At 41.9% G+C, this 16,910-nt stretch overlaps 2 protein-coding genes across 3 annotated transcripts; both read left to right on the top strand.

The window, feature by feature from the left end:
• Positions 1–314: 314 nt before the first annotated feature.
• LOC147623632 (pentatricopeptide repeat-containing protein At5g39350-like) lies at positions 315–4,296 on the top strand. Of its 2 annotated transcripts, none has more exons than XM_086820200.1 (3): positions 315–450; positions 558–613; positions 729–4,296. In XM_086820200.1, the coding sequence occupies exon 3, from the start codon at positions 913–915 to the stop codon at positions 3,889–3,891; it is 2,979 nt and encodes a 992-aa protein (XP_086676326.1). In that variant the 5' UTR covers positions 315–450; positions 558–613; positions 729–912; the 3' UTR covers positions 3,892–4,296. The 2 variants fall into 2 exon arrangements, with proteins under 2 accessions (XP_086676326.1, XP_086676325.1); XM_086820199.1 differs by having other exon boundaries at positions 323–450; positions 716–4,296.
• Positions 4,297–4,427: 131 nt separating this feature from the next.
• LOC147623631 (uncharacterized) lies at positions 4,428–10,181 on the top strand. Its single transcript, XM_086820201.1, has 2 exons — positions 4,428–4,872; positions 9,508–10,181. The coding sequence occupies exons 1-2, from the start codon at positions 4,536–4,538 to the stop codon at positions 9,513–9,515; spliced, it is 345 nt and encodes a 114-aa protein (XP_086676327.1). The 5' UTR covers positions 4,428–4,535; the 3' UTR covers positions 9,516–10,181.
• Positions 10,182–16,910: the final 6,729 nt, after the last annotated feature.

The following is a 16,910-nucleotide window of genomic DNA, read 5'->3' as shown; positions in this document are numbered from 1 at the left end:
GGCTGCTATAAAAGTAATACATTAGTTAGTATAAAATTATCAATACAATAATAATATTGATTTATAAAATACATAAACAATTGATAACGTAATATAATATGTGATATTCAAAATAATATAATGCATTGTAAATATATAATGATATATAAGGTTGCTATAAAAGTAATACATAAGTTCCTATAAAATTATCAATACAAAAGCAACATGTAATATTGATCTATAAAAAAGATAAACAATTGATAACTTAACATAATATGTGGTATTCAAAATAATATAATGCATTATAAAGGATATAAACACATCAACCATAATATGATATGTTATTTTATACTATTTATATTTTGTTAAATTCTCTCTCTCTCTCTCTCTCCCTCCGCGCGAGCTTCACGTGGCACGTGCCTCGTTCTTCTTCTTTGGCCACAACGCACAATTGGGTGCTTGATTCATGATGTAAGAATGCCTTTCAACAGAGTAGTTTTTCCATTAATGTTTATATTACTGATCTTACAGTCGGAAACCATGCCATGATGATGACCCTTGTTTTTTTTGTTTTCAAGTGATGATGGTGGTGATGATGACGACAATGACAACGATCATGATGATGATATACACGGTAAGTAACTCTTTTGGTTTTCTGTAAAAAGAGTAACATTTGCAAGACAACCATGATGGTGATGATGATATGGGTTTTGATGTTTGCCTCTCAATGAAAAAGCTTACACTGGCAGGAATAAGCAACGACTTCCGATCACAACATGCATCTTTAATCCACACAAATAATGGGGTGCTCACGAGTCCAAGATCGAATAGGTACCTGCAAACTATGTAACAGGATGGATTCCCGGGAAAAAAAACTATGTAGCAGGATGGTATCTCATGGCTTTCGAATGATCTTAGAGCAATGAATGCTAGATGTTGGTCAACTCAGTGAGATTGGCCCCCACAAACATCCTTAAGCCACATGTAAGGAAATGGGTAACCGCCATTCCATGTGCTCTCACATGTGGGTGTATCAAGAGATGCTTCCATGAACCATGCAAGGCGGTGACAACGCATCCAGTGGGGCAGGCTTATGTGCAGGTGGGTCCTGCAACGTACGTGTCTTCATTGCGCCAGTGTAGGAAGGAGAAAGCCATCCTGTGTGGTAAGCACATCCATGGCCAGATTATTGAGAGTGGTTTCGAGCAGAACACTAATCTCAGCAGCCTTCTTGTACAAGTGTATGGAAGCTGTGGAGCTTTAGATGATGCCGTGGCATTGTTTTCCAAACTGCCCCGGCGGAATGTCGGTATGTTCAATCTTTTTCTCCGAGGGTATGTCAGACAAAAGAAGGATCAAGCTGCAGCTGATCTTTTTTATCAAATGCACCACGAAGGCTTATTGCCAAACAAGTTAAGCTATGTTAGCATTCTGTCTGTATGCACTAGTCAGAAGAATTCTGCCACAGGCAAGAGGTTGCATTCCTGCATCTTGTGCAGTCATGGACTCAATATGGACGCTGTTTTATGCACGGCAATTATGAACATGTATGGTAAGTGTGCATGTGTGGATGATTCTCGAAAGGTTTTTGATCAAATGACTACCCGAGATGTGGTGTGCTGGACCGCCATGATCTCAATCTATGCACAGCATGGTCATGGCATAGAGGCTTTTCAAGTGTTTGAACGAATGCAGCTGGATGAAGTTACACCTAATGAGGCTACATTTGTGAGTGTGCTTAAAGCATGCACTGGTTTGGGTGGCCTGACTAAAGGCCGGACAATTCATCATTGTGTTCTCGATAGTGGATTTGAGCTGCATGTGGTCGGGGGAAATGTCCTCATCAACTTGTATGGAAAATGTGGCAGTGTGGAAGATGCAGAAAGGACTTTCCACACCATGCCAAAGCAAGATGTGGCTACATGGAATGCCATGATATCCGTATATACCCTGCACAATCAGGGCACAGAGGCCTTTCATCGCTTTGTAGAAATGCAGGAGAGTGGAGTAACCCCAAATGATGTCACCTTCATTTGCATCCTTGCCACCTGTGCCAGCGATGAGATGCTAGTCGTAGGTGAGTGGTTGCATGCCCTTGTTCTTGACTCGGATCTGGAGTTGGATGTTACCGTATGCAATGCGCTTCTTACCATGTATGGTAAATGTGGCAGTTTAGAAGGTGTTCAAGATCTGTTCAATCAAATGCGACTTCGGAATACCGTGTCGTGGAATGCTGTGATATCAGCATATGCTCAAAACAGGAAAAGTGAAGATACTTTTATGCAAGTCAAACGAATGGAACATGAAGGTTTTATTCGTGACAAGGTCACCTTTGTCCTTGTGCTCACTATGTGCGCTAGTCAGCATATGCTTAGTGCTGGCAAACAAATGCATGTTTCCATCCTAAATGACCGGCTAGAAACGGATATTGTTGTGGGGAATGCTCTTATCAATATGTATGGCAAGTGCGGCAACCTGGAAAATGCATGGAGGACACTTGATAAAATGCATGTCCGGGACAACTTTTCATATAGTGCAGTGATTGAAATGTCCATCCAACAGGGAAAGGTAAAGCAAGCTCTTCAACTATTTGACCAGTTATTGCAAGAAGGCTTGATGCCAGGCAAAGTCACCTTTGTCAGCATACTTTCTGCATGTGGAAGTTTCGAAGTGCTCGCCGTGGGGAAGCGAATGCATGCATGTATCCGAAACCAAGATCTTGAGTCAGATATCATTGTGGGAAACACACTTTTGAACATGTACGGTAAGGGTGGAAGCTGGAAACATGCTCAAGCAGTGTTCGAGACAATACCCAAGTTGGATCGAGTATCGTGGAATGCCATGATGACAGCATATGTATGGCATGGTTTTGGCAATGAAGTGGTTCGTATGTTTGATCAAATGCAGATGGAGGGAGAGCTTCCAGACAAGGTCACATTTTTGACTACTATGTCGGCATGTGCGCAGTCAACGGCTTTGCGAGATGGCAAGCGCATGCATGCCCACATCACCAGCTGTGAATTTCGGGCAGAAGTAGTAGTCAGAAATGCTCTCATCAGCATGTATGGAAAATGTGGCAGTGTGAAGGATGCTCAAAGCATTTTCCTTGGAATGGTCGATGGTAGCGGGGTGGTTCCGTGGAATGTGATGATTTCCATTCATGCTCAGCATGGGCAGGCTATAGATGCCCTCCTACTCTTCAATCAAATGCAGCAGTGTGGTGAGATGGCAAATGCATTATCTTTTGTGAGTGCTCTATTTGCATGCACCTCTCAATCAGCTCTAGCAGAAGGAATCAGGTTGCATGCCCATATACAGTACAGTGGGTTTGAAAGAAATGTTGCTGTGCGAAATGCCCTTATAAACATGTATGCGAAGTGTGGTAGCATAGCTGCTGCTCAAAAGATGTTTGACAAAATGCTAGTGCGGGATGTGATCTCGTGGACAACCATAATCGCCATGTATGCGCAGCATGGCCAGGTTCAAGATGCAGTTATCAGTTTTTATAAAATGCAGCGGAAAGGAGTGTTACCAAACGATGTCACACTTCTTAGCATTCTTAATGGATGCAGCCATGCTGGTCTGGTGGATGCTTGCTTTGGTTTTTTGTTGCAAAGTGGTTGTGCATTTGCAATTTCAGATCATTTTGTCAGCATGATTGACCTGCTTGGAAGGGCAGGTCAATTAGAGGAGGCAGAATGGCTGATCAAGATCATGCCCTTTGAGCCCACTGTTGTGTCATACATCGCGTTGCTTGCTGCCTGCAGACATCAGGCAGACATTGAGCGTGGAGCACATGCGGCAAGGAAGATTTTTGAGCTGGATCCAGAAAATAGTGCAGCTTACATAATGCTGTCAAATTCCTTTTTGGCCATTGGCAGAGAGTACAAGGCAGCAAAAGTCATGAGTTGAAGGGTCTAAACATGCTACCAGAGTGTGTTGCTCTATAGCAATTTGTCTCCCTGTCACCATGCTAGGGGAGCTTAAAGACACTATATGTATCTATGAAAGCACCTGCAGGGGTCAAAATGAATCCCAGGGGATCACAAAAAATTAAAGTGATTTTAGAACCAGATATGTGAAAGCATATACGATATACGAACTTAATGCACAATCCAACTAAGTGAGGTCAATTATTTTCATGGTGACCAGCATATTATGTCTATTGCCGTCATTTAAAATTTGTCGTACATGCCAAATCGTCCAACTGAACAAAAACGGCACTTTGCAGAACAGCCCATGAGCCAAAAATGTCACCATTTCCAGGATTTACCAGCATTTATCAGTATTTTACATAATTATGAGGATTTTTTTTTTGATTTTTGGAGAAGCTTTGGAAATGGGGGGTTATCCACGATTGGGTTCAAGATACCTAGGACATCTCTATGGGCGCCCAAGAACAAGACTCGGGCTTTGGAGGTGTGCCTGCTCGACATGCACACCTTTAAATGCAAGGTCTTGTGTGTGAAAAACAAGTGCGTCTTCCTCCGCTAATCCTCTGCTAATCCTCGTTCATCAGTCACTTCGAGTGCTCTGTCCGGGCCGGGGCAGTCTGCATGGCCGCCGCGTCAGGCTTTCCTCAGCCAAACGCGTGGCAGTTGCATGCTCTTTCTACGCCCTCGCTACTTCAGTTCAACGCGCCGAATCGTCCGGTCGACCTCTTCGGTGCTGCTCCTTCTCCTTCGTGCTTCCCGTCTCCACCTCATGCAGTACTCGAAGCCTCCCATGGCCTGCCCAAGGAAGCTGCGCTCAAGTTACATGGTGCTGTCTCCGGACCAGCCCTACTTCTCCCTCCTTCGCTGGCGGATGCCCACGGTCCTCCTTCCTCTGATCGTCTCTGCAGCGGTGGCCCTGGTGCTGCTGGAGTAGGCACAGGAGTATCTCATGTGGAAGGTAAGCCCTCAGTCACTCTTCCCTCTTCTCAAATCAGAAGGATCCAGCATGATCTGGAAAACAGGGCTCTCATCGGACTGCTGGCGGGTCCTAGACCCCGAGCAGAGTCTATCAGAAGTTGGATTCGCCTCCAGTGGGGTGCGATTGGTGCTGAAGTGGAAACCATCCAGGCCCTCCCTAAAAACCACTATCTTTTTGTTTTCAAGCTCCCGCAAATGGCGTTTGATGTCCTCAGCAGAGGCCAGTGGCTCATTCGCAATTCCCCCCCAGCCTTTTTCGCTGGAACAAAGACTTCAATCCCGAAGCCTCTGCCTTGGTTAACTACCCTGTCTGGGTAGAGTTCCCTAATCTGCCCCTCCACTACCATAATCACCTTGGAGTCATTGGCTCTAAGCTGGGGAAAGTTCTGGGAGGAAAACCCCGCTCGGATTATGTGCCTTCATGGCACCCTCAAGTGCTCATAGAAATGGACATTTCTATGGATCTCCCCTCAGCTATTGATATCTTCACCGACGATGGTGAACACCTTGAGCAAGGCTTAGTGTACAAATACCTCCCATCCGCCTGCTTTCACTGTGGTGCCAATGGGCACTTCGTTAGAAACTGCCCTCGACGTGCCTCGGACAACGCCCCTTCCCCAACTTCTCCAGACGCCACCCCCCTTCAGCAAGCCCCTAAAGTAGCTAGAGTCTCCCCCCCTAAGAGGGCGCCCAAAGAAACCTGGCAGGATGGTTCTAAGACCAGGGCTAAATCTGTTAACAAATTTGCCCTCCTAGCTTCATTGCCAGAGTGGGTGGACTCTGAGGTTGAAGAGTCCCTTCTCTCGGGATCTGATGAAGAAGCCGAGGTGGGTAAATTGCTGGAAGACCAGGTTAACGAAAATGATCAAACTGCAATGCGAGAACTGAATGTGAATGCTCTGGTGGGAGACACCTCTGCTTTCAAAGGCAAGGAAATACAGGTGGAGGGGGATGGGCTTTCCACTCCTATGGAGATCCACAAAGACCACAAAAGACCTATGCAAGCTGCTGCACAAGCATCGCCCATCAGAGTTCAGGCCAAGAAATCCATTAAGAAGTCCCATAAATGGGGATTGTTTCTTGGAACATCAAGGGGTTGTCAGACCCTATCAAGGCCAGGAAGCTGAAGCAGTGGTTTCGCATTAACAAGTCGGAGTTAATAGCTCTTCAGGAGGTCAAAGCAACTGGCAACGATCTTTTTAGCCGTCTTAAGGAGGTCTCAGAGGATCATAGATGGTTCTCTTCGTCTCACTCTAGGGGCTCTGGAGGATCTCCCCTAACTCGGTTGTTGGGGGTATGAACTGGATCTCAGCCAAGGTAGATAAGCCAGTCAAAATGCAGATTTGCTCCGTTTATGCAGGGGGTGCTGCTGCTGACAGAGCCAATCTGTGGAGTGAGCTCAAGGCGATGGATGGCCCAGTAGTTATTGTAGGAGATTTCAACATGGTGGAGTCGTCAGCGGATAGATACAAAGGCCTGGGCCAGGTAATCAAGGGCCTAGAGAAGGAGAGTTGGGCTCAAGTCAAAGAGCTCTTTTCTTTGTGGGATCTAGGTGAGGAAGCTGAGTTCACTTGGCAGAACTACTCCTCTGGCGAAAACGCCAGGAAGGCTAGATTAGATAGATGTTACATTTCTTTGGAATTAGCCAATGTCTACTCCAGGGTCAAGTCAAAACCTGAATACTCCTCCTGTTTGTCGGATCATTATCCTCTGGTAGTCACGTTGGATGACAAAGCCACCAAGGTTAGAAACTCTTGGTTCCACATTGACGCCTCCCTCTTTCAGCTAAAGGTGGTACAAAAAGAACTCAAGAAGATCTGGTTGAATGCATTCAGTAAGGCTCACTCCCCTGCCGCAGCCTGGTCTCAAGCTATGAGGGAGTCCCAAAAAGCTCTCACTGGTTTTAGGAAGGAGGTTACTATCATAAGAAGGAAAAGGAGAGAAGCTACCTATCTCCAGCTTATGGAACTTGAAGCCAAGAACATTGTTGTAGCTGAGGACCAAGAGGAGATCACCAGGCTAAGGGCCCATATTAGATCTGAGGAGGAGCTGGCCTTCAAACATGCCACGGTTTTCTTCAGAGAGTGGTGGGCTGGCAGGATCGATCGCCCGTCTAAAGAAATGTTCAAGATTCTTAGGAAGAAACAAGCGAGGGATCTAGTACCTCTGCTGACCACCAGTGATGGCACGGCCAGGACTGAGGAGGAAAACTGTGTGCTGATCCGCAAGCACTTCCAAAAGCTGTTCAATACCCCGGAGCAGTCCAGTGAGCTGAAGGCTGTGGCCCGCGATTCGGTTTGGGAAGCTAGATATAATGTCATCTCAGCAGAGCTAGCAAGACAGCTTGACATACCTATCTCAATCTCAGAAATTAAGATGGCCATTGAGAGCTTGAAACCAAACAAAACTCCGGGCTTGGATGGAATGCCGGGTGAGTTTTTCCTTGCCTTTAAAGATTGGATTGCCCCTTTCATCCAGAGGGTTTGGGAAGAATTTGTGAAGTACTCTGCTTTGCCCACCAATATCAATGCGGGAGTGATAAAACTGATCCACAAACGAGGGCCTAAGGATCTCCTAGAGAACTGGAGGCCTCTGACTATGCTGAATTCTGTATACAAAGTACTAGCCAAAGTAATAGCCTTCAGGATCACACCCAGCTTAATGAGGCACATCTCAGCAGAGCAGAAAGGTTTCATCCGTGGAAGAAGACTCATTGAAGCTGTTATTTCAATTCGGGAAGGAGTAGAGCATGCTCAAGAAAAAGGGATAGACTTTATCTTTGCCAAAGTTGATTTTGACAAAGCCTATGACAGGCTGGAGTGGAGCTTTGTATTGCTCAGTTTGGAGAAGATGGGGTATGGCCCGAGCTTGATACAGTTTGTTAAAACCCTCTACGGCAATGCTTCAGCTCGAGTGGCGCTAAATAACTCAATGTAAGAATCTTTCCCCCTGGCCAGGTCGGTCAGACAGGGCTGTCCTCTTGCGCCACTGTTGTTTGTGTTATCTGTGGATAGTTTGAATTGTATGGTGCAAAGATCCCAGAGTTTGGGGCTAATTAAAGGTATTCCCTTGCCTAGCTCAAATGGTGCTCAGATTCTTTCTCAGTTTGCGGACGACACCAACGCGCTGCTCATCAATGACCAGGATTCTCTCTTGACCTTCTGGAAGGTGTTGGACACCTTTTGTTTAGCATCTGGCTCTAGGTTTAATCACTCAAAAGCTGGAATATTTTCTGCTGAAGGAAATCTCCCCATCTGGCTGGTACAAGGATGCCAGAGTATTCGGGCTGGGGAAATATTTCGACTGCTTGGCATTCCGATGGGTTTCGGTGCCACCCTGAAACAAAGGTGGGACTGGGTAGTTGAGAAGTTCAGGGGCAAGCTGAATAGATGGATGGGTATGCAGCTTTCGTAGCGGGCAGAGTGCTGGTAATCAATCATTTTCTAGTTGCTTACGTCCTCTTCTTCCTCACCTGTTGGAGACCCCTAGACACTCATCTAAAGGAAATTGAAAAACTTTGTAGGAACTTCCTATGGTCAGGAGACCCTTTCAGGAGAGGAGTGGCCAAAGTTAGATGGGAATTCTGCTGCCTTCCCAGGGACAAAGGGGGACTGGGGGTAGTAGATATTCTCGCTCGGGCTGACCGTCTTGCTGTTAAAGCCATTATTAGAGCTGTCTCTCACCCTGAGGAATGCTCTTCCCTTCTGCTATTCAGAAACTTTGACCAATTCTCCCTTGAGAACTTTTCAGGTTGGAAGGATTTGCCATGGATTACTATTTTGATAGGTCATGAAGCTGTCAAGCCTAAAGGGTCTGAGTTTCTTCGCTCTCTAGCTTGGAACAAATTTCGCGACATGGTAAGGGTTGTGTGGGAAAGTAGACACAGCTACTCTATCAGAGCTTCTGACTCTCTCTGGTTTCCTCTTAATCCAGTTCCTCCGGTGCCCAGCAACTCAATGCGTACTGCTCTACGTATTCACAAGAAGGGCATCAGATTATGGGCGGATGTGTGGCAATCTCCCTCCCATAGGTGGATGACCAATGATGAACTGATGATAAGATTCTCGCTTCTTCCTTAGGAAGTGAAGTTGGTGCGGGATCGTATCAACATCTTTCCTGAGAGTGAGGGATGGCAGATATCAGTCTCTGAGCCCTTTTCCCTCAAAGCTCTATGCTGGAGAGGAGGTACAGCTTTTGATCACCCCCCTCGTGTGCACTCAGTTCCGTCATCCCCTGTGCATGTGGTTCTCAACAAGAGATGGTCAGTTCTATATGAATGCATAAAACCATATGGACAGGTGACAAGTGCAGGAAATGTGGGCTATCAGATGGGGTATGCGTTAGATGCAATCATAGCATTGAAGATATTGGGCATTTGTTCAGAAACTGTCAGCGATCTGTTGACATCTTGGCACCGGTTTGTTTTGCGCTGGGTTGCCTGTCCTCTGCAAAACAACTTCTTCTAGAGGATACTGTTGGGGTGCTCTCACGGTGTTGGGCCAGAGTCAGAGCTGAATTCCTGTGGTTGATTTGGAAAGATAGATGTGCGGCTGCATTTGAGGTTGCTTACTAGATTCCAAATCTGAGAAGTCTTTTTGCTGATTTTCATGTGCAGATTTATGACTACCACTTGGTGCAGACGAGACTGTATACCACGCAAGTTGCAGTACCTCGAGAACCTCCAATTCAAACAAGCAGTCCGGCCCAGAATCAACAGTATGCGCTCCAAAGGATGGCGGAGGAGGCCAACCGTTTTGTGAATCTACTACAATCCAGAATTGAAGTTATACGATAAGGAAGTCTGAGAATTGTAATTGCTATGTTTGTGGTCCCGGTCCCAGTGCTGTATCCCAGCCAGTTTTTGTAATGTTTGCCTCTCTTAATTAATTCTTGCGCTTGTTGGTTAAAAAAAAAAGAAAAAAGAAAAAAGTGCGTGTTCACATCATTATTATAATGGGTGGACAAGCATATTGTAAAAGGTTGGGGAATTTATACTTTTGGCCCCTCGTGAGCAAAGACAAATCAGAGAATTCCTACCAAGCTTTAGGATTACTCCATTGATTCACAAGAGGTTTCAGGCCACACTAGGAAAGCTTTAGGATTACTCCATTGATTCACAAGAGGTTTTGATCCTCTACATTCTTGTGTTTGATGCTACTCCCTAAAATGACTGTTTCTTGTGCTAATAAAAACCACCCTTGCTACCATATTTCTAATGGCATGTTTGTTAAACATTGTTCTTTGTCTAGCAATCTTCTCCGATCAAGACGTTATAAATGCAAAACATTATTCAGTTTCGGTAGTCTATCCTTGTGTCGTCCAACCATCTTCTGTTTACAAACACAACAAAGTCCCAAAGACTTTAAGCTCATCAAGTCTATGCTCTCTCCCCCCCTCCCCCCTTCTCTCTCTCTCTCTCTTTATGTATTTATACAAACATATATTGATACCAAGTTCTGCACTCATTATTGGGCACTGATGTTAGTGGGGATGTCATAGTATCTAGGCCATACTATGCATGATGGATTTGATGGTTTATTGTCTTGTAGATGACTACCATGAGGTTATAAATTGCACTTTCTTATAAGGTGAATTTGAACATGTTCTTGGATTCATCTAGGTATATGTATCTATCTATATCCGTGTACTTAAAAGAAGTTAATTAACACTTCAACACTTAAAGGAGCCAATTAAAGCTAAACAATGATACTATATTTTTGAATACATAATGATCATTGATGCTTTTGAAATGTTATACTATTAAATATATAATAACATTTAAGTACTTGTATCATAAGCTTTTTTTAACTTTTATTTATGTTCAAAATTTAATTTGATCCTTACCAATATTTACTTCATGTGCACATGAAAGGTTTTAGATAAATACAAGAATAAATAAACAATATAATTTTTTTAAATGTATCGACATGCAAAATATTAATCTATAAATATTATAAAGAACTTTTTATTAGTCCTTAATAATTTTCATACTATCAATATTAATATTTATCTATATTATTAAAATTAATATTTACACAAACTAAATATTAATCTATAAATTCTTAAAAGACTTTTTATTAGTTCTTATTTAATTATCTATTTATACACTAAATAAAATAATATTTATAAACAAATATATCTATACTAATATATTCAATAATATGTATTAGTAATTATAATTTATCTAGTTATACACTAATATTAATATTAATCTAAATAAATATTAATTCGTAAATACTTTAAAAAACCTTATATTAAAATTTATCTATAATAAATGTTAATCTAAAGTTTTTAAATAATATTTTATGAGTTCTTATTAATTTTTATATGTGAGTGTGTGTGTGCATGCTTATTCATAGGGTAATGTATTATGTGCGATTAACATGTGTGCTCTATTTTTAGTCTTACATGCACTTGTAAAACTCATGGGCAAGTAGATTCACAACAAACATGGACGCACTCTTAAGCACATCATCTGTACCTCCCATAAAAAGCTATACATCCAAAAAGGTTCCAATATACACCTCTCCTAAGCTATTACTCTCTTAAAGACCTTAATTGGTGATAATGATGACCCAAAATTAAAATGTTTCATAAGAAAGGAAAAATTTCACAACACACAAAACTTAAAACACACATTAAAAGTTAAAAGAGCTAAACAACTCTTACACGCCTCCCCTAAGCTATTCTTTTACTTTCTTAAAGACCTCATTAGGTGCCAATGATGACTAAAAATTTAAATGTTTCATAAAATATGAAAATTTTCAATAAACATAAAAAACTTTAAACCAAACACACATAAAAATTAAAAGGATGTAAACAACTTTATATATTCTGGAAAAGCATTTGCTCAAATTCTCCACCCTCATGTTATTATTATGGGTGACGGATGTGCTCTATTTTGTAAGGCCCTCTTTATGAGTAGAAGTCATTGTGGCATTGGTAGTTTCCAGTTTAGACACCGGATGGTGGTCAAATATGCCCAGATGGTTAGGAGGGCTTATGTAGCCTTGGCACTTTGCCAAGTAGGATGAATGCTTGTTCGGGCTAAGTGACTACATTAGTGAGTGCTGGATAACAAATTGAGGCAGCAAATTGAGGACACATCGTTCTTGGGTTATGAGGTTTGTTTGAGGATCCACATGGTCTGAGATATTCGTGAGAGTTGAAAAAGGTCTCGAGATGGGACATTATTGTAGTCTAATACGACGGTCCTAGTCAGATGATATAGTTGGTTGGTAATTTTGGACCAAGTTGTGGGTTGGCTGATGTGGCTGACTTATGTCTATGCCGATCTTGGTGGGTGCCATGTATAGACTAGTTTGGTAGCCTTAATTTATCATCGAGTTCCTTATCTCATCCTCTGTCTCTAGAGTCTATCACGAGATCACCATCAAAGCTTCTTATTCGGAGCACACGGGTGGACGGACAACCATCAATTTGTCACATCAAAGTTTGCAAGTAGCAATATTGTTTACTCTCCACTTCTTTCAATTCAATGCTTTGTATTATGTTGATCCTGTTTCTGCCATTGTGTTTTCTTAGATGGTACCATAGAGCATAGGCTCTATGCAAAGGTAGTTTTAGATGTTTTGAAGGCAAATTTGGAGAGATGGCCCAACCTACAAATAACATAGCCGCTCGTGTCCTTCACTATTTGGTGATGGAAAGCTAGATGGGACAAATTACACTCTGAGAGGAAGTTTAAGATTAGGTCTATTCTTACTTCATATGAGTTGTGGGAAATCACAATTTAGGGGTTGATGCAAAGGCAAGTCCTACTCTGGATTAAGCAGATCCAATATATAGGCCACACCACTAGATCTTGTGCTCACTTTAGCGTGGAGGGAAGGAATATAGATATGCTATATGCCATCATCACTAGCATCACTGATTATTTGGTGATGATCTTGATTCAGTATACTACCACAACTTCTGAAGCATGGCAAGTTGTTAAGAACTAGTATGAGAGGAATTAGATAAGGATTCAAAACCTTGAGAATCAACTTGTAGCAGAAAGGCATTTTAAAGGAGAAGCAACATAGAAGTTCATATCACGGATAAAGAATCTATAAGGTCAGATGATGGCAGTGGTGGGGATCACTAAGACTAGTGAAAAATTGACCTGACGATGCATTAGAGTGTGGCCCCCATAGTATAACAATTTAGTGACCTCATTGAACATGCAAGTGCATAACACACCTCTTACTTTTGAGGAGTTGGTGCAATGCTAGTGGAGAAGGAGATGTGTTTTAAAGCCATAGATGGTAGTGATGCTACATTCTTTGTATATGCAAAGAAACGCAAGGAGAAGGGCTCTGGTTACCCTAATTCTTTTGAGAACAAGAAGAATTCAAAGGCAAAGTGTTTCTACTAGACAAGCTTGGTCATGTGGTCAAATCATGTAGAGTGAAGGAAGCAAGTGAGAAGAATGTCACTTTGAAGCCTTTGAAGAAGGAGTCTGGAACCATACTCAAGCAGAATTGGAGCTATTTGTGGCAATAAAAGAAATTTATGCAATGGTAGAACATTCCTCAACATTAGATGGTTCATGGATCATTGATAGTGGAACATCTTGATGACTAGTCAAAAGGGCTAGTATAACCCTCCAGTAGCGGTTTGGAATAATGCCTAATACCCAGCCATGGGTTCATGTACCATTTCTTTTACTCAGAGTAATGATACTAAGAATTATGCATGTCTCTCGAGAACAAGAGACTTGGTCATAAATGGAAAATAGAAAAATATGAGACAATGTTACAAATATCTCTCCACCTCTTTTTGGGCTTTGAGTGGACTCTATGTGGGTGTTGGTTGTGGTAAGATTGATTTTTGATCTTTTACAAAACATTGCAGCCAATGTGACTGTAGATAAGAGTATGGCAATGATATGCAAGTGCTAGGGTTTGCCAAAAGTGTGTTAGGAAAATATCTTCAAATATGACATGATAGTAGAATGTGATATGATCCATGTCCTGACCTTTATTGAGATCAAAAATGAAGTGCAAGGTTCCCCATGCTATAGTCGCATGCAGAGTTGATCAATATAGTGGTGAGGTTAAGAAAGCACCTGACTACAACAAAATCCGAGTCAGGTATATCTTTCCACAAAATAAGTAGTGACAATATGTAGGCTCAAAAATCCTTGAAGGAGGAGTGATGCACAGTTTTGAAGCATGGAAAGTTGTATATGTGGTTAGGATCCTATTTTTGGAGCTTGTAGAACTCTAAACTAGACCATCTCCTCTCATGTGGCATAAATGTGGGTTTTGTTCTACAAGATAGAGGTGCACTAGCATATAAATATAAGTAGTGCTTTTTTGGTCAAATCTTTTTTTCTCCATTTTGACTGTTCCCATCCTTCATTTTGTGCCAGTTTGTCTTCCTCTATGATTTTGTATCCTCTCTGCTACTACTCAGGAGGGTGCTCTCTTCTCATTCTTTTGTAGCATCTATAAATGATAAAGTGACCATCCTTATCTCCAAGAAATCCGTAAGGTGAGGATTCAAGAGATTAGCATCACTTGCCAAATATGTCCCACAATGCCTTTTCTCTTAATGAGGGCCATAATTCCATGGTTACTTGCTTATTGAGTCGTTGTTGCATAAGCTAGGAGGACTTGCTTCACATCATTCTTTGGTAAGACTGGTCTACGCAGGGGATCAAATGGGAGAATTTGCCTTACAACCCTATATAGAAGATCTAGTTCACTACTACAAGATCTTTAGCCTTCGGCGTTCCAATGATACTCGTATCATCACAATAAGTGTCGAAATCACCATCGAAATAACTGTCTATGTTTTAGTTGAAAAAAGTGTCAAAATTCACATCTAGAATAAAGTCGATATGGGCATCGAAAAAAGAGCCGAACACATTTAAAATTTTGTTTTCTGTATGGTGTGTTTTTTGAAAAACAAAATCCAATGGTTTTTAGATATTATAGTCCTTATTAACCCAATTTTTAGGTACTTTTCAAAAAAATACAAAGATATGTAACAATATTTATAAGAAATTAATATGATAATATTTACCTACCAAAACTTTCACTAATGATCCCAAATACAAGGAAATATGTAGCAATATCCACGTGATCGACCGGTTCATTGTTATCTAGCTACACATTGAGGCTACTAAGTAGATGTGTTGCAAGCGCTCCATTGAAATACGCCCCATGCTCCATTGAAATATGCCCCATGCTACTAAGTAGATGTTGCAAGCGCTCCATTGAAATATGCCCCATGCTCGTTGTAAATTCTTCAACGTCAAGCAACTTGGTACTTGCAAAAACGACTACACAGGCACTCCTCTAATCGATGAAATTTAAAATGTTCATAGCACTCACAGGCTGCATGTATGTTGAATACACATGTGAATGCGGGTTTAAATGAGGAGGAGGTGGCACTTCATTTATATTTCATGCATGGCCTAGGTGGTATATTCTAATTTTAAATGGAGAAGTGTCAGGCTGCCCAAAAGTTCAAATTGTGAATGAGAATTCAAATGTTGAAGCCACAAGTAACGGGAGTCAAAATAAACATCAAAATAAGCGTCAAAATATTAAAAATGTGTTTTTGATTATTTTTTCGATTGTTGGATATTTTGATACTTATTTCAACTCTCGGGATTTTTAACAGAATCGCATTGAGTCACTTATTGCATTTTCACATTTTTGCAGGTTGTAGAACATAATCTTATTTCTTTGGTATTCTCTCCTCTCTGCACCTCCCCCCATCCCTTAGGAATGAACCTAAGCCCTTCCCTCAGGGGGGCTCAACTAAAAATATATAAGTATACCACATGAGTTCAAATGAAGGGGTTATTGAATTCAAAATTTTAAGGTAAATTTACAAAAATACATTTACAAAAGGGGTTCTTTTAATCAATTTCAAAAAAAATCTCTATGTTCATAAAGAAAACGGGATCATTTTATTAATGAAAATTTCATAGGTAGGGGGTTTTTTTAATACCCCTTGAACGCACGTGATACATAGGGTTTCTTAGTAGTGCACCCCCAAGGCCCTTCCCGCTTCTAATTTTATGTGTATGTGTGTGTGGTATTTCAAAATTGCTAACATGTTGTGTTTTGTTTGTTTTGCAGGCTCACAAGTTCTCCTTGGTCTCTCACAAGGCAAGCCCTCCCTTGAGAGTCCAACTAGTAGGTAGCCCTTGTCCTTTACCCTTGCCTTTGTGTGGGGTGTGTGTGTGTGTGTGTGTGTGTGTGTGATTTTGATGCTTTGCTAATATGTCTTGTTTGTGTTTATTTTATAAGGTTTTCACTCATTTTCTGTCAAGGCTCAAGCTCTCTCTTTGTCTCTCCCAAGCCCTCCCTTGATACTCCAATTACCTCACAATCTATCCGATAAGCGCTCTAATATGATTGTCTTCAATTTTTTTCTAATATAAGAAAATGCTTTTGATGTTGTCCATGCATGTGGGCTTTGGGTAGGTAGATCCTTCAAGACCATGCTCCTTTCCGCACATACCTGCATACAACTGCAACAACATCTCCACCTTGCCTACTCCACATGCAATGTCCCCCAGTCAATTTTACAATTTCATCTCCTAAATGAGCCCCAAGCAAAGGGCTATGTGGCTGAAGCCTACTTTGGGGGAAGGGTTGGCACTTTTGCACAACCTCCAAATCCCACCACCATACAACCACACCAATCAGATACTCCACGACAAGTCACACAAACCCACGGCTCACTTGATAAATTCGAGTCATAGAAGACAAGATTGCTTGTCGAATTATTACCGTGGTTGTGCCTCCACAGACGCTTCTACCCCTCCATGCAAGCACCCACCCATTGCATGTTGTGATGGGATACCACACCCACACTCATCCCGCCACTTTGACACAAATTCCTCTGCCTTGAATCCGGCTCATTCCCAATACCAAGTAGTGGAGGGAAAGTTGGTCCTCCTCAATGATGTCAACAACGAGATGAAGACTCGAATCCATGACCTATACTATATAGTCTTTGCCCATGACTTTATGAGTACATGGCATAAACTCG

This window comes from Cibotium barometz, chromosome 26 (genome assembly GCF_041138505.1).
Source record: "Cibotium barometz isolate CiBa-2024 chromosome 26, ASM4113850v1, whole genome shotgun sequence".
NCBI lineage: Eukaryota > Viridiplantae > Streptophyta > Polypodiopsida > Cyatheales > Cibotiaceae > Cibotium > Cibotium barometz.
The sequence above is the reverse complement of the archived record's forward strand: the minus strand, read 5'-3'. Positions and strand labels throughout refer to the sequence as shown.